This window comes from Bos indicus x Bos taurus, chromosome 26, assembly GCF_003369695.1.
Source record: "Bos indicus x Bos taurus breed Angus x Brahman F1 hybrid chromosome 26, Bos_hybrid_MaternalHap_v2.0, whole genome shotgun sequence".
In the NCBI taxonomy this organism is placed as follows: domain Eukaryota; kingdom Metazoa; phylum Chordata; class Mammalia; order Artiodactyla; family Bovidae; genus Bos; species Bos indicus x Bos taurus.
In genome coordinates, this window is record NC_040101.1 from 27081263 (window position 1) to 27099192 (window position 17930).

The window sequence follows — 17930 nt, forward strand, 5'->3', positions numbered from 1 at the left end:
ACACCACCAAATTTGTGTTATTCCTTGTTCCACTCTGACTTCTTGTCTCTAAACCCAAACCTGACATTTTCCTGTCTTCTACCATCAAGCCCTTCAGTGTTGGGAGTGGTTCTAGACATTACAGTTTATGAAGAGTATAATTCAGTCACCTAGAAGCCTGATAATTTGCAAGAGAAATGGTTTAGAAAAAGAGTTGATTTTAGTGGAGTTAGGTCAACCCCTAGTGGTTAGAAACTCAAATTGTAGATAGTCTGACAACAGACATTGCCATTTTCACACAAGTTAGAAATAAAGCATTTGTCTTATCTTTAAATCCTGTGTAAACTGACCACTCTTAAAGGTGACTTTTCACAGTCTACCTTTTGTAAACATATGCTAAGAACAAATGTCAGCATATGTCAACAAATGACGCCAGAAGAAGAGTAGAAAGGCTGGTTAAGGAGCACAGGCAGGCCTCTTCCCCCTGCTTGCTTTCTTTCCAGAGAGGTCCACCTCCTGTCCTTAAAGCCCACATATGCCTGAGACCTGGATCTTTTCCAGGCTGAGTCAGTGGGTGGAGCAGGACCAGGTCTCCAGCCCTGGTGGTGATGGTATGCAGCCCTGTTTAGCCTTTGAGGACCCATGAGGTCACCTCCCAGAGTGGTGTGATAACAGCTCTTAAAATAAACTGAAAGCAATCTATTATTTGATGCAAGGTTTCTTAACTATTGTTCACTTCATTCAGAACAAGAAGGAAAAGTATCCTTTAGTTGCCTTGAGGGGAAACTGCCTGTCCACAACTGAAGAGCTTTTTAGAGCAATGAAATGCGCATTTCTTCCACCAAGAAGGGATGAGAGGGGAGGCTGCTTCCCAGGTGACATTCCTCCACTCATGCTAGTCCCAAGCCATCTGGCCAGATTCTTATTTGGATGTGTATTAGGAACAGGATGGATAAAGGATTAGTAATCCTAGGGCCTGGTGAAGCAAATGAAGGTAATTCACACTACCTTTCTTAAGAGAATCAAATAGCCTGGGTGACCTGAGGGTCTATAAAGTGGCAGGTTTTATATCCACTTCTAATCCACAGGCCAGGTCCTGCTTTGGTGAGTGTGTCTGTCAAGGCTCTGCTAGTCAGTCTATAAAAGGGAGCCTCTAAAAATGATAAGCCAGTTCCCTGAAACTAGTGAATTCCCAGGAGACGAATTCTGGAGCATGAATAACAGGATGCCAACAAAAATATCATGTAGGGACTTAGAGTCTGTTGCAGCCACCCCTTTTCATAAGAAATACCTATGACATTAAAAAGTTATTCGGAATGTTGTATGCATAGGGTAAAAAAGTACAAAAACACACAGAGAAAAGTCAGACTTCCTCCCAGCACCAAGCCACAGGCTCTGTGTTTCCCTTTCCAAGGTAGTAGATGTCATTGGTTTCTGGTGTATCCTAGAGATGTCATATGCATTTATAAAACACATTTGTATAGTTTATCCTTCCTAAAATGCCTAAATAAAGCTTAGCATATAATACTCAATGTTCTATACATTATATTTTAAATCTAGAGGTTATTCAGCAACAGTATGTGTATTAAGTACCTGTCTTTTTAATAGCTGTCTTTATATTTCACTATATGTATTGATAGACAGATATTTGACCATTTATTTAATCATGGCTGTGACAATTGGATCATAAAGAAGGCTAAATGCCAAGGAATTGATGCTTTTGAACTGTGGTGTTGGAGAAGACTCTTGAGAGTCCCTTGGACTGCAAGGAGTTCAAACCAGTCAATCCTAAAGAAAATCAGCCCTGAATATTCATTAGAAGGACTGATGCTAAAACTGAAGCTCCAATATTTTGGCCACCTGAAGTGAAGAGCCAACTCATTAGAAAAGGCCTAGATACTAGGAAATATTGAAGGCAGGAGGAGAAGGGGATGACAGAGGATGAGATAGTTGGATGGCATCACTGATTCAATGGACATGAGTTTGAGAAAGCTCCAGGAGATGGTGAAGGACAGGGAAGCCTGGCATGCTGCAGTCCATGGGGTTGCAAAGAGTCGGACATAACTGAGCAACTGAACTACAACAACTGAACCTTTAGTTCATTCCTAACCTTTCAAACAAAACATAGAATTGAGTTTTCCTTGACAGGATGATTGGTTCAGTCGCTCAGTATGTCCGACTCTTTGTGACCCCATGAATCGCAGCACGCCAGGCCTCCCTGTCCATCACCAACTCCCAGAGTTCACTGAGACTCACGTCCATCAAGTCAGTGATGCCATCCAGCCATCTCATCCTCTGTCGTCCCCTTCTCCTCCTGCCCCCAATCTCTCCCAGCATCACGGTCTTTTCCAATGAGTCATCTCTTCACATGAAGTGGCCAAAGTATTGGAGTTTCAGCTTCAGCATCAGTCTTCCAATGAACACCCAGGACTGCTCTCCTTTAGAATGGACTTGTTGGATCTCCTTGCAGTTCAAGGGACTCTCAAGAGTCTTCTCCAACACCACATTTCTAAAGCATCAATGATTGGTAGGAGAACTTAAAATCTTTATAGTCACTTATGAGGTCGCAAAGAGTCAGACATGACTGAGCGACTGAGCTGAACTGATGAGTATTTTAGCAAGGGGTAAACCTACAATAATGACAGGATCATAAATACGGGCCACTTTTAAGTCCCTAAAGCACTGGTACTAGGCTTGTCTAAAGATGGGCCGTGTGGCATAGTTGTAAAGAGCGAGCTGTTGGAGCCACCTTACCTGGGTTTGAATCCTGGTTCTGCCACTTTGAAGCTATGTGGCCTTGGGTAAGTCTGTGGCTCAGTTTCTTTATATGCAAAACAGATAATAATGGTACCTACATTGTGGATTGTTATAAGGATGAAATAAACTGGTGTTTTATAAAACTCTCAGGAAGCTGGAAGAGTGAGAAACACCAAAAACCCTTCCCTCCGCTTAGACAGCAGTCCCATCTGTCTGCTATAGCTATTTTGGAACTCTAGAGTATCTATAAAGGCTGGCAACTTCCAGAGGAAGGTTTGGACAGTAATTCGGCTTGCTTCCAGTCAAGATTCAAATCTTAGTAGCAGCTGCCCATCCCATCCCTCCAACTACAGAGCAGGCAGCTGTGCATGTGTTTCTGGATCTAGGGTGGGCAGAAAGGGCCCAGTCCTCTCTGTGTCAGGGGTCTGTGCTCTGGTCACTCGTTACTGCTTCTGATCACAGAGTTGTGGACAGAGAGGTGGGTGGCCGTTGTTGCACCTCCTCCCATTGCTGTGCCTGCCTCACCCAACAGCTGAGGTGACTTCCAAGGGATTTTTAAAAGACTGGCACCCTTCTTTTTAAAAACCCTTCATTTCTTTTTTTTTTTTTGCCCCTTTTGGAGCCAGAAGAGAACGACTTAAGACATTCAAAATCAACTGCATATATGGGGAAAATTAGAAAGTGACCTCACATACCCAGGAAAAGGCACAGACTCAGAAATAGACCTGAGAAGACCTTAGGTTTCCATCTCAGGCTATTCTTGGCTTGGAGACGGCCTTCAACAACTGAAATAAATTAGAAACAATAACAAAAAAACAGCTACCACCAGGAAAGGGGAGGAATCTAACCTCCAGAATTACCACATTATTAGATTCAAGTGTCCAGTTTTCAACTAAAAGTGAAAGATATACAAAGAGACAGGAAACTATGACCCATTCAAAGGAACGGGGAAAATAGCAACAGAAACTATCCCTGGAAAAGACCTGATGGCTTATCTATTACACAGAGGCTTTAAAACAACTGTCTTAAAGATGCTCATGAAAATGATGGGTGAATAAAATGGAAAATATTGATTAAGAGAAAAACTAAAAAGAAATTCTGACAAGGACAGGAACTGAAATGCAACATTTACTAGTGATTCGAAGGCAGATTTGAACAGGAAGAAGAATCAACAGGGCCCTGAAGAAAAATGAACAGAACCTAAGGGACCCGTGGGACATCATCAAATGGACCAACGTATGTGTTATGGGAGTCTCAGAAGAAGAGAGCAGGGGCAGTTATACTAATATCAGACAAAATAGCCTTTAAATCAAACTGTTACAAGAAACAAGGAAGGATATTATATGTTAATAAAAGGCTCGATAAGAAGACATAGCAATTTTAAATGTTATGTGTTTAGTGACAGACCATCGGAATATTACATGAAGCAAAAACTGACAGAATTGAAAGGAGAAATAAATAGTTCTACGATAATAGTTGGAGATTTCAGTACTCCACTCTCAATAGTGGATAGAAAAACTGGACAGAAGATAAGGAAGCAGAGGACTTAAATAAGACCACAAGTCAGCCAGATCTGACCTGTGCACACAGAAGACCACCTGACAGCAGCATACGGGGCCCTTCTCCAGGACAGAACATGTTAGACCATCAGCAATTCTCAACAGATTTTAAAAGATAGCTCTCATACAAAGTATCTTCTCTCTGACCAGTATCTTTTGAAGTTAGAAGACAGTAACAGAAGAAAAGCTGAAAATTTTACAGATTTGTGAGAATTAAATAACACACTCTTAACCAATTGACCAAAGAAGAAATCACATGGGGAATTAGAAAATACTTAGAGATGAATGAAAACGAAAACACAGCATAACCAAAACTTACGGGACACAGCAAAAGCTGGGTATAAAGGGGAACTTTATAGCTAAGAACACTTACATAGGTTTACAATATAAGGAACCAAAAAAGAAGAACAAAGTAGCTCAAAGCTAATAGAAGGAAGGAAATAATAAAAATTAGAGCACAGATAAATGAAATAGAGAATAGAAAAACAATAGAGAAAATCAAGGAAACCAAAAATTGCTTCTTTGAAAAGATCATCAAAATTTCTAAACATTTAGCTGGGTAGACTAAAAAAAAGAGATAAAACTCAGATTACTAAAATCAGAAATGAAAATGAGGACATCAATACTGGTTCTACAGAAATAAAAAGGATTATAAAAAAGTACTGTAAACACTTGTATGCCAACAAATTGTATAACCAGATGAAATGGACAAATTCCTAGAAACACAGAGCCTACCAAGACTAAATTATGAAGACATGGAAAATCTGAATAGATCTACAGTAAGGAGATTGAATCAGTAATAAATAATCTCCCAACAAAGAAAAGTTTGGACCTAATGGTTTCACCGGTGAATTGTAAACATTTAAAGAACTAATGCCAGTCCTTTTCCGCCTTGACAGGAAGACCCCTCTATGAACAGCCTTGCTACACAACCCTCAGATGGCAGAATGGCCTTTGTGAAGTCCTTTGAGACCTCTGGGGTAGTCAGCACTGCTGAACATACGTGCGTGTACATCACCTTGCCTGAGCCTGAGCACCCAGGTCTTATAAAAACTAAGGTTACAAGCTGAGCAGTGCTGGGATTCCCAGTGTTCCCTCTCTGCCGTGAGCAAACCCGTTTTTGCTTGGTGTCCTTCTCTACCCAGCATCATCAGCTCTTCCTCTTGGGAAAAGTTGAAGCTTCTTTAGAGCACGGACTAGGTTTTGTGCATCTTCTTAGATTATGAATATAACGATAAGTAAATTCTCCAAAGATGAAGCACGCACCGTCAGTCTCCTTTCATCAACACAACCAGAGGTGAAGCAGGTGCTTTTCTTCCCATTTTATACATGAGGATGCGGGATGAGAAACATGGATCACTTTGCCCCAGTCATAGAGCCAGCACTTGAATTTGGGTCCTTTGGACTCCAGAGTCTGCTTTCCATCTGCCCTCTGTACCTGTTCCCGCTTGCTTAGTGCCGCACATGTATTAATAGTAGGTGTTCAGGAAATTTTGATCAAACAAATGTTGAAGAAACAGCCTGGAAATGTGGAGACCAGTGGAGTTTCCCAACAGTAAACCCCGGTTGGTAGGAATAATGAGTTGAGTAGCCACTAGAGGTCAGAATTAACAAGTCTTTGTTAGCCCACTACCTGTGATCAGCCCTGACCCTTAGAGCTGGGAAGGACCTCAGAGGTGCGCCCACCTCCGGTCCCACTCCGTATTGATCAGAAAACCAGGCTTGAAGATGCAGTGACTTGCCCAAAGCCACAGCCATGTTTTGCCCATCACCACAACCCCTCCAGGACTTTCCTGGAGCCTAACGCATTCTGTCATCTGAAAACAATGTTCAGTGACTGTGCAGAGCACTAGCGGGCCAAGTGCTAGGCATATGTCAGTGAGAGACCTGACTGCTGAAAACTGGGGAGGGTTGGTTTCCAGGAATGAGGTTTGACTTTGACTCAATGTTACAAATAAGTTTTGTGTCATGACCCAGTAAATTATATCATTTTATTATACATTTTAATTCAACTATATATATACATATATAATTGAATATAAATTAATATTTAGTCTACCTTAATATTTATCCTACCTAAAATGCAATACATTCTGTAATCTCATATTCTGGTCTGCCTCAGTCTGTGCTATTCACAACCCACTAAATTGATTTCATGATCCTCTAGTGGTCATAACTTCAGTATGAATACCACTATTGCAAAATGATTGATTTCTGCTAGGAAGGCGGTCAGTCACCCTGAACTGTCATAAATGGTCCCATTTGTTCTGGTAGAGGGTGAGAAGTTCCTCGAACACAGCCACCACAGACAGACTGTTTGGAAGCCTAGGCAGAGAGGAGTCAGAAGAGGCCAGAGGTCACCATTGCAGTCCCATGGTCCAGGATTTATGGAAGGAATAAGGAGACTGCTGCAGGCTGGCTCTGCTGTCCACCTCAGGAGGCTCCCACCTGGGAAGCTAGGGGGTTAGCACTGAACATGTGCACCTGTACATGTGACTTCCTGAGAGAAAAAGATGATCAAGTGCTAAAACCCCAACCGGGTTATGAGTATACAGTTACTGATTGGGAATCCTGGAAGGCTGAAGGCCTGTGTCCCCGAGCAGTGGTCCCTGGCACACACCTGAGAACAGGTGATTTCGTTTGTTGTCATCAGTAAGGTAGGCCAGTGCATCTCCTTCTTTAATGTGCACAAGAATCACCGGGCGGGTGAGGAGGTCTTACGAAGCTGCAGGTTCTGATTCAGGAAATACAGAGAAGGACTTCCATGTAGAGGAGAGGACGTGGGGGAGAGAGGAGGGTCTGACGGGTGTGTTCAAGCTTCGCCAACTCCCTTTTTCCCACAGACGTGGAGAAGGGCTGCCACTTCCTGCACATCCTGGCCTGTGCCCGCCTGAGCCTCAGCCCAGGCCTGAGTGAACCTGTGCTGCAGCAGGTGCTGCAGCTGCTGGAGGACCAGAGTGACATCGTCAGCACCACAGAGAAATACTACACGGCATTCTGAGCAGAGGCCAGCAGGCAGCACAGGCAGAGCGGGGAGGAGGGAAACCAGCTGTTCACTCCCAAGCTCTGGTTTTAACATCGTGCCCAGGCTTATAGGTCTGGGGGAAATTATCTCATAACAAACTATGAAATCTGGTGATTTGAGGAATGGCAATTTGGCATAAATTCTGGAGGCTGCCTTCTACCTGCCGTCAGTTCAGTCACTCAGTTGTGTCCAACTCTCGGGACTGTAGCACGCCAGGCTTCCCTGTCCATCCAACTCCCAGAGCTTGCTCAAACTCCTGTCCATCGAGTCAGTAATGCCATCCAGTCATCTCATCCTCTGTTGTGCCCTTGTCCTCCTGCCTTCAATCTTTCCCTGCATCAGGGTCTTTTCTAATGAATCAGCTCTTCACTTCTACCTGCTGTATCCTGGATAAAATGACTTATCTCAGCTACAACATGCAAGAAAACCCTCCTCATTGGACTCTGGGCTGGACCAAGCATCACTCGCGGAGCAGAAGAGGAAGAAACTGCTGGTGGCTGGCCTGGATGGAGGTTCTGCCGTGGGAAGGGACCTTCCATGGTAAAGGCCCCTGGATGCGGGAACAGAAGAGCGTACAGATCACCAGCTCAGACGCTTTTGAAAACTTCAGACTATCAGGTACTTTCTTGGCATCTCTTGGTGGTTAAGACCCTGGTGTAGGGGACTAGGTCTCCCTGGATGAGTGTTGCTGACCTATAATTTCTGTGGATCAAACCCCAGCAGTGGGTCCCGTCTTGGGTTGAATTGTTTATAATGATGGGAATAAAACAGAATCTAAGGCATGGCTCTGTGTTTGCCATTTTCCTTTTCTCCCTTCTGAATCACAAGGCATTTCAGTACATGTCCCTGTGCTTGAGGACACTGACTAAATTCAACACATCGTCTCTTAATACCCTGAAGTTCTCCGAGGCTGCCGGCCAATTACCTGGCAGTGATAGATGTTATTTTCAAGGTTACCATTGAACATGCAGGACGCCCTGACACCTTCTAAACACTCGGGATGTGCCCAGACAGGTGATGGGGTCATGCTTTTGCTGGGAAAGACAGGTACAGCATAGGCTTGTTCTAACAGCTCAATGACAAATCCAGCCAGCGAAAAGCAAGTGCAGGGAAAGATTTGGAGTTAATTACAGTCATTTCACAAAAGCACATCTGCCTTTGGCTGCATCCTTAGAATTTGATGTAATAAGCTTTTAGCAGCTCTACTGGAGAGCCTGCAGGCCTGGTCTGTTCTGCTCTGTGTGGAAACAGTGGTTTTATACTCAGAAGTCGCCTGTGGCTCCATGTGTGAGTCCTGGAATGAGTCCCGACAGACGACTTCCTGTCTTGGACTTTCCTGACTTGACCCAAACCTCTGCCCAGCTTCTAGCAGTTATTACCCAGATAGGTGCCCTGTATTTAGAAGGGTTCCTATAGAACAGGGTTTACCTGTAATGACACCCCAATGGTTCCTCCTTGAGGTCAGCAGCTGTTCCATGCTGAGCACATCTCAGATTATCGGAGCTGCCAGGAAGGGGTCTTGAGTCGGAACATAAAAAGGACACATCCAAAAACAAAAAAAAAAGGACACATCCTTGCACACAACCACCCCGCTTCTAGGAGGGCTATAACCCCAAGGAGGTGATCACAGAGGATGGAGAGAGTGTCCAGGGTGCCCACTGCTGTGTAAAACTGGGGTAAATATTCCTCTATAGGGAAAACTCAGTTAGGGTACATGTACACAATGAACTATTATGCAGCCATTAAGTCAATGGAGTAGACAAATACTGTTGCCATGGAGCAGTATCCCCGGGAGATTGAGTGGGAAGAAAATTGAGTTGGAAATCTATTTATATAATACCACTGACCTGCAACCCGCTGTGTGTGTCTGTATGTTTCTAAAAAGAGAGTGTTTTGCATATCCATCCATATAAATGTGGCAAGTATATGCATACATACAGTTGACCACTCCACTCCTAGGATTCAGTCCCAAACCTCTTTTCTGTTTAGCTTGCTCCCATGGGAATCTCAACCAGTCCCAAGGCTCAGACCATCTGTATGTTGACAAACCCCAGTTTACATCCAATTCACACCTCTTGGAAGTCCTGATCCTCCAATCAGCCTCCTGCTGACAGCATCATTTAGGTGTCCCAACAGACATCACAAATGTAAGATACCCAAAGCCAGGCCCCAACCACCACTGACCCCAAACATGCTCCTTCAGAAGTTTTCCCTGGTTCAGGAAGAGGCAGCTCCATTTTCCCAGTTGCTCAGGCCAAGCCCATTGACTCCTCTCCTCTCATATCCCATGTCCTACCTGCCCATAACGGCATCTCATTCCTCTACTGCCACGCCTGGAATATGGCGGGGTTCCTACTGTCCTCTCTGCTCCCTGGCCCCTCTTCAGCTCCCGCTGTGGAGCGGAGCACAGCAGCCCCGCTCCACAGTGCTTTTCTCATCACGTGGAACACGCTCTGTATGTTTCTTACTTACCCTGCTTATATTCTCCCCAACAGAAGAAATGCTCCATGAAAGCAAGACTTTTTCTCTATTTCATTTCCTGCTGTGTCCCAGCACCTAGAACAGGGCCCAGCACATCTTCCAAGTGATACCACGACTATGTGTGTGTGTGTGGCTCCCCTCCACCTGCTAAGAGCTTCCTCTCTTTCCTGGGGACTTTCTCCAGTTCAGGCTGGAAGTACTCAGAATTAACACCTACCAGCTTCAGCCAATGGGACCTGGGGTGTAAATACTTCTGTTCCCTCACCCTTCCAGTGAAATATATCTGAGGCTCATGTTCTACAGCACTTCGCAGAGTTTGTCTGTGGGGTTAGGCTCCATCCGCCCACAACAGCAGCTAACTTGATAATCACCCTCACTCGGCTACCTTACCCTGTCTTACTTTACCCCTCTCCAATACTGTTTGCTGCCTCTCCCAAATGAACGGCTTCCTTTTTGATTCTCGTCTCAGGGTCAGATTCTGAACAAGCACAACACAAATGCTCACAAGTTTATTTGAAATTCTAATGAATAATTATGCACATCAGATTGTTAGAAATGCTCCCCAAAGTGACACACTTGTTACCTCTGGAAGGTGAGATGTCAGATGCTTTTTAACTACATATCTATACTTGAGTAGTGTTACAGTTAGTAAATGTTGTCATACACTTCCCCAACTGTCTCACAAACATTTTTTTAATTAAAAAAAAAAAATTGGGGGCACAGCAAGCAACATGCAGGATCTTAATTTCCCAACCAGGGATCAAACCTGTGCCTCCTGCGTTGGAAGAGCAGAGTCTTAACCACTGGACCACCAGGAGAGTCCCAAGTGTCATGCAGAAATAACAAAGCTGTCTCTCGCTCCCCACCCCACACTCAGTGAACCAAGAATGCAATGAGACTTTTCCCTCCATAGTGAGATCAGGGAAGCTCCTAGAAAACTCTCTGGGGCTACAGTTGGGTCACTGCTCACGAACCGAAGAGCAACCCAGGGGTCCCCCTGGGAATGAGGGAAACTGAGCAGACGTCCCCCTGCCCTTTCCATGCACACATTTCAGGAGCCGGGAACACTGCCTATAGTTAACGTAAGCGAAAAGACACATGGTGCTCTGTCTGGTCAAGGATTTGTTTGAAGACTCCTGATTATCCCCATCTGGTAAGCGCCCAGTGCTTCTCATCCCTATAAGACAGTTCTTTCTAATTATTTCCCCCTCTGATAGTGTGCCAGGACACTGGCCGGGAAGAAGCCAAGCAGAAAGAAGTCTGTTCAGTGATGAGGAACCCAAAACTTGGTGCCAAGGATTAAAACCAAGCAAACTTGTAGTTTTCCACTGGAGAAAACATCCGCACTTTTTTATTAGTGCCATCTCTTCTCTACAAGTGGCCTCTAGAGCAACTGCCGGAAAAAAGCATCTCATTATTTCCTTACTAGATTTACATGAAGCATACAGGCAAACTCAGGAAGACGGTGATGAGGCTTGCTGGAGAAGCTGGCAGCAGGTGCTGGGAGAGAAGGAGAGCAACCTGAAGGGAAATCATGTCCGTGGACAAAGAACCTTGCAATAGAGTTTTTATTTGCATAGGAGTCTATTACAGGTGGAGGCTCTAAATGTGATCCCAGACTCCCACATAAGTGAGTTTTTACTTAATCCAGAATTTTTTTTTTTAATGACTTATTTTTATTGAACTTGTATTAGGTAAACCCAAACAGGTCAGTCCCAGGTTTTCCATGTTCAGAGGAATTCTAAATCAAATCCCAAATTCCTGAAGAGACTCCAGCCTCTCCCTGTATGTCAAATTTAAATGATAGCTTTCACTTTGTAACATCAAAAGAGGAATTTTGAAGACCACAAAATAGCCCTGGTTTTTTGTTTTTTGTTTTTAAACAGAGACAGTAAAGTGGTGTCTCATTAATTCAGACTGATGTGGTGAAATCTTTGTGTAAGTTAGTGAAAAACCTGGGCTTGAAATAGTGCCATCTTGTGACTTCTGGTCTACCCAATGAATCATACTATGTCTGAATTACTATGAGGGAACAGGTTTGCTGCTCTTAGGAAAGCTGCTCTAATGAATGATTACTTAAATTATGTATCATTTGTTATTATTCAGTATCACTTAATTTTTTATGTATTTTGTGTCATTTTTATGTATTATATATCATTTAATATCAATAGGTGATTTTATAGCACTTGAATTTAAGAGATTTGAAAACATACTTCCATACAAAAAATTGTACGCAAATGTTCTCAGCACTATTATTCCTAATAACCAGAAACTGGAAACCACCCAGATGACCAACTACTAATAAGTGGATAAACGGATGTGATACATTCATACAATGGAATATTAATCAGCCATAAAAAAGGAATAGAGTACTGATAAATATTACAGTATGATGAACCTTGAAAACATTGTGCTCAGTGAAAGATGTCAGATACAAGAGGCCACATATTTTATGATTCCATTTATAGGAAATGTCCAAAATAGGCAAATCCATGAAGACAAAAAATGGATTAGTCGGGGCAGGCGGAGAGTTATGGCACAGGGTTTCTTTTGGGGGTGACAGAAGTTTTCTGAAATTAGGTAGTGATGGTGTTTGCACAACTCTGAATGTACTCAATGAACTGTGAGTTAGGTTGGGATTCCTCACAGCATGGCAGCAGGGTTCCAGGGTAGGCACCCCAAGGAAGAGCACATCCCACACGGAAGCTGCACGGCCACTTTGTGCAGAGTCCCAGAAGCCGCACAGTGTCACTTCTGCAGCATTCTGATTGTCAGGGCTGTCACCGAGTGCCGCCCAGACTCCAGAAGAAGGGAATAAACTACCCCTGATGGGGAGTAACAAGGCTCCAGAAGTGCACGTAGATCTGCAAGGAGATCCAACCAGTCCATCCTAAAGGAAAGCAGTCCTGAATATTCATTGGAAGGACTGATGCTGAAGCTGAAACTCCAATACTTTGGCCACCTGATGCAAAGAACTGACTCATTGGAAAAGACCCTGATGCTGGGAAAGATTGAAGGCGGGAGTAAAAGGGGAAGACAGAGGATGAGATGGTTGGATGGCATCACCAACTCAATGGACATGAGTTTGAGTAAACTCCGGGAGTTGGTGATGGAAAGGGAAGCCTGGAGTGCTACAGTCCATGGGGTCGCAAAGAGTCGGACATGAGTGAGCGACTTAACTGTCTGAGAAGTGCATGTAGAATGGGAATATTGCTGTGGCCACACTGGGGAAATATAATCACTCACAGATAATCTTTCAGGTTTTATATACATACAGCCTCATTCTTTTTTTCAACTTACTTATTTGGCTGCACTGGGTCTTAGTTGCAGTATGTGAGATCTAGGTCCCTGACCAGGGATCAAACCAGGCCCCCTGCATTGGGAGCATGGCGTCCTAGCCATTGGACCACCAGAGAAGTCCCTGTCACAGCCTTGTTCTTTAAAAAAAATTTTCTTAATATCCAAAAGTACAAAGAAAGGAGAAAAACTGGTGTATCACTTCCCAGGTACTCTTTTTTTTTTTTTTTTAGATTATATGTATACTTAGAAAAATAACAATATTTTGCCCAAAATATATGTCATTATTTTAAATGCACCTTGCTTTTTTGTTTAATAACATATCTTAAAATTCAGGTTTTTTTTTTTTTTTCCACTTCAGCATGCAAGATTGACTACGTTCTTTTAAATGGTCAGATAATACCTTTGTATGTTTAACGTTTTTATGTATCCTTTAAGGTTTTTAACCAGACCCTCTAATGAAAGACGTTTAATTGGTCACCAGTTTGTTGCTATTGTGACCAATTATGCAGGAAACATCCTTGTACATTTTCCTTTTCTTTGACATATGTTTGCATGTATTTGTAAGGTACGTTTTATTTTGTTTTGTTTTTATGTATTTGGCTGCCGTGACGGGTCTTAGTTGCAGTTATTGGGATCTTCATTGCGGGCACAGACTCTCTAGTGGTGCAGGGGCTTAGTTGTTCCACAGAAATGTGGTATTTTAGTTCCCTGAACAGCATCCCTGGCATTGCAAGGCAGATTCTTAACCGCGAACCACCAGGGAAGTCCCTGTATGGTAAATTTTTATTAACAACCACCAGGAGAAAGGTCTTGAACATTTAAAAATTCAAAATATTCATTGGAAAGGTTGATCTGTTATCTCTTCTCTTTTTAAAAAAATACTTATTTTTAAAATTTTTATTATTTATTTGGCTGTGCTGAGTCTTAGTTGCAGCATGCGACTCTTCGTTGCAGTAAGTAGGATCTAGTTCCCTGACCAAGGGTCATATCTGGGCTCCATGCATTGGGAGTGTGGAGTCTTAGCCCGTGGACCACCAGGGAAGTAAGTCCTATTTTCTTTTATTTATGAGCCTACTCTTTGCTTACAAGCTCACCAACACTGTACATATTTGAAGAAGGAAATGGCAACCCATTCCAATATTCTTGCCTGGGAAATCCCATGGACAGAGGCGCCTGGAGGGCTACAGTCCGTGGGGTCGCAAAGAGTCAGACACAACTGAGAATGTACATATTAAAATTGTACATATTATTAGTAGTTTTAATCACTGTCTATCTGATTGGTAAAAACAACTTGTAGGTTTTGCTTGCATTTCTACTTCTTTAGATATGAGTGGCATCTAGCATCAGTTCATTACAGGCAACCTCTGGACGAATGTAGTTCTGCCCTGGACACTGGCCATTACTTCCATCAGAAGCTGAGGGAGGCCTGGTCATATCAGCCACAGAAATAGTCCAAGGCCGGACGCTGAGGTCCTAGTTAATACACAGCTGGAATAAACATCCTGAAGAACTCAAACCTCAATTTTCCCCATTTGCTACTTCAAGTGCTTGGACACATGCCTGCCCAAATGTTATATAATACATGAAGGCAGCAATCTTTTAAAAACCAATCACCATATTATAGACTCAGTCCTCTCATAAACCAGACGCCATTCAACTCTGGTTCAGTGACTCTGTCCCCAGTCAGATAAACTGTAAGAAACTAAAGATGTTTTTAAGAAAGTGCTAATTAAGTGGAGAAGATAGGTTTAGTAATAGAAATGGCCTTAATGATGCTTCCACTTTAATCAGCATAGCCTAATTATCATAATAAGGTGATCTTGCATTTTCATCATTGACCAGGTTTGGTACAGTTCATGGGGCACTGGGCAACACCCATTTGGATAATCTTATTGGCTGGAAATTGCATCCTCAGGGAGAAGGCTTTTTAGTTTTGTTCTGAGGACAGTCAGTGAATGGAGGAAAGAAAGCAGGGGTGAAGACAGAAAATGCTTCTGTTTTTCTTTTTTGGTTTTTTTAGCTTTACTTTAGAGCAGAGCAACAGTGGTGTCACACAAGCAGTGATATGTGGCACAAGTAACCTGTGAGAAGTACACAGTGTTCTGATGTACTGAAATTTGTGAATGATTATTCTAATATAAATTTGGTGGCAGAATAATATATTGAGCTGTTAGCATGGGATTTGTATTTCCTGTCTTCAATTTCTTCTTCCAAGCAAGAAGCCAGCCTTGCCTCCAGGAGGTTTGGTTTGGAGGCTGAAACCAGAAGTTGTTTGTGCAGACAAGCTGGCTTATGTTTTCTGGAAGCCTGGAGCCTGGGAGGGACTGGAGATGAGTGGGCTTCAGGCCTGGCAGACCAGAATGTGCTGCCCAGGGTGCCTGCGGCAGGTGGCAGGTTGGCAGAACTTCTGTGGGGAGATTTTGCAGTGTCTCTTGCAGACTTAAGCATTGACTTAAGATCCCCAGCCTCAGCCGAGATTCTCAAGCTTGGAAAGGAAGCTTCTGTAAGCGTCCTCTAAAGGAACACCCTGGGGACATGAGCAGAAGACTTGGTCTCAGAAAAGTGGACACAGCGCCCATTTTCCAGGCACCATGTACCCTCCTATATGATGGATTTTCACGCATCCCAAGAGAAGGGGAGAGCCTGCCCCACCCCATTACCACCAATATTACTTTCTTTCCAGCCTAGAGAATGAGGGCTCCCAAGCCTCAGCTAACTTGAAATAAAGAAAAAGAAGGCATATGATGTGTTGCCCCCCTCACCCTGAGTTTTAGGAGTAAGATTCCTACTGCACTGCAGTGAGAATCAAGGCAAGGTGAATTTTAGAACAAGATCACATTCCCACCCCACCCGCTTTTGCATCCAGAATGGTCTGTTGAGTGGAAGGGAAAGAAAAAAATATCGAGTTGGCCAAAAAGTTAATTCGGGTTTGTCCGTAAGCTGTTATGGCAAAACCCAAACTTTTTGGCCAACCCAAATACTCTAGCAGGAGCACCGTGCATACAAAAACCACTTGCCCTGCGTCACTGTGGAAACAACTGGAAATCGCAGCCTCAGGAGATGGGGAGGGCCATATGATGAGTTTGTTATGTATCATCAGTGGGGTCCACCTTATCATGAACTGAAAATGTCACCCTCTCTGCAACCATCATGCATGGTGACCAGCTGGACGTGACCTGGACCACAGGCAAGCGATCAGAGAGGATCTAACCTAGAAGACCCCAAACCACCTGAGCAGCGAGTCTTCTCCCAACATGAAGAAGCTTGAAAAGGCCTGACTCATCCAGCAGCCAGCCCAGCCCAGCCCAGCCCAGCGCCTCAGGAAGAGTCAGCAAACAGCCTGTGTGGTTTCCTTCCAGTCCCAGCTTGCCTTGACCTGGTAGAAGGCAAGAAGTAGACACACCACTCCTGGGAACAAGAGCCAGCTTGGGAATGGTGGTGTCAGCACTCCGTCGAGGGCTGGGCACAAGCCCACACACCACACCCTAGGGTGAGCCTGAGGGCGAGGTGAGGAGGCATCTGCCATTCCTGTCCATTTGTTGTGGACCCAGGTAACGAGGAAAAATAGGAGGTGGACAGGTTCTGAACCTATAGCCAGCGGAGGTCTTGGACTTGACCGTTCCCATGTATTCCCTCAGAGGTTGCCCACATCACAGTTCACTTGGAATTCTGTGACAGACCCAGCAGTAGGGACAGAATGGTGCTTAATAAATGTTTCAGTGGATTTGGCCAGCGCATTGTACTTATTGAGTGTCAACTGTATGCTAGGCATCATGCCATGTTGTAGAGGGGGATGCCAAGGCAAAGCTGCAACCCTGTCTCCAGGACACTTGAAGTAGAGTGGATCATAAGCACATGTCTATATGACTTACAACCCATGGATACATATGGTCTTGTTTGACCCTCAGAGTTTAAAAATACTCAGTTCAGTTCAGTTGCTCAGTCGTGTCTGACTCTTTGTGACACCATGGACTGACTGCAGCACGCCATGCTTTCCTATTGGTAAAAATATTAAACCAACATTAAAAAAAAATTGGCTATCATCTGTATTAAAAAAAAAAAGGTGTGTATGTGTTTGAAAAACGACAGAAGAAACTGTATCAGGGGTGTCTTCTTCAGATACGGAATTGGGGGCTGAAGTGGGTAGGAGACTTATTGCAATGTTTTGTAATTTTTTGATGTGTAAAATGCTATAACTCTACAAATAAAAAAGGGATGGGGAAAGTCCTGACCAAAGTCTAGCTTTCTGGATTTTTCTTGACAAAGAATTCTAACAGTACTGGGAACATTTACTCTGGAAGCAGTGTGTAGGTGGGGAGAAGGGCAGCATTAAAGATTTAAAGCTGAAAGCCGACATCAGATTTACATTTTGGAAAGAATATTCCTCCCCACCCCATTCCAGGTAGTCAGAGTCTCCGTGAGTTACCAGAGAAAACGGCCCCTCTGAAGAATGCCACCTGGGGAAACTAGAATTTCAAACAGAGAAGCTTAATGCTTATGGTTAAAGAAGGCAAAGAAGCACCAACTAAGTGGTTGAAATCGTATCCCTTTAGGGAATGCATTTTCTTGAATCTATGTGCATCCTTTGCAGCGATATTAGTCACTTCTGAAGCCCTTTTTTGGGTCACTGAGCCTCCAGTAGGATGCTGTTCCTGGGAGGATTACCTTGAGCAACCAACCCCAAACAGCAACCCCGTGCATCAACAAGCCCTGTAGCCCTGGCAACACCACCATCCACGGGGAGGGGCAGGTGCCCCAGCCCTGAGGCTGGAGGCAAGCAGCAAATGAACCAGCCTGGAGCCTCTGTGATTCTCCTTTCTTATGCATGA

At 43.8% G+C, this 17930-nt stretch overlaps 1 protein-coding gene across 12 annotated transcripts in view; it reads left to right on the top strand.

Moving 5' to 3' along the window:
• STN1 (STN1, CST complex subunit) overlaps positions 1 to 17930 on the top strand; it is a 59379-nt gene that overhangs the window by 29987 nt on the left and 11462 nt on the right. For 4 of the 12 annotated variants that reach the window (XM_027528835.1, XM_027528836.1, XM_027528839.1 and 1 more), the window contains exon 10: positions 7139 to 8104. The exons of the other annotated variants lie outside the window; for them this stretch is intronic. In XM_027528835.1, coding sequence (XP_027384636.1) covers positions 7139 to 7296 — 158 coding nt within the window. In that variant the 3' untranslated portion in view covers positions 7297 to 8104. Of the gene's footprint in view, positions 1 to 7138; positions 8105 to 17930 lie in introns of those variants that run through there. 12 annotated transcript variants of the gene reach the window in all.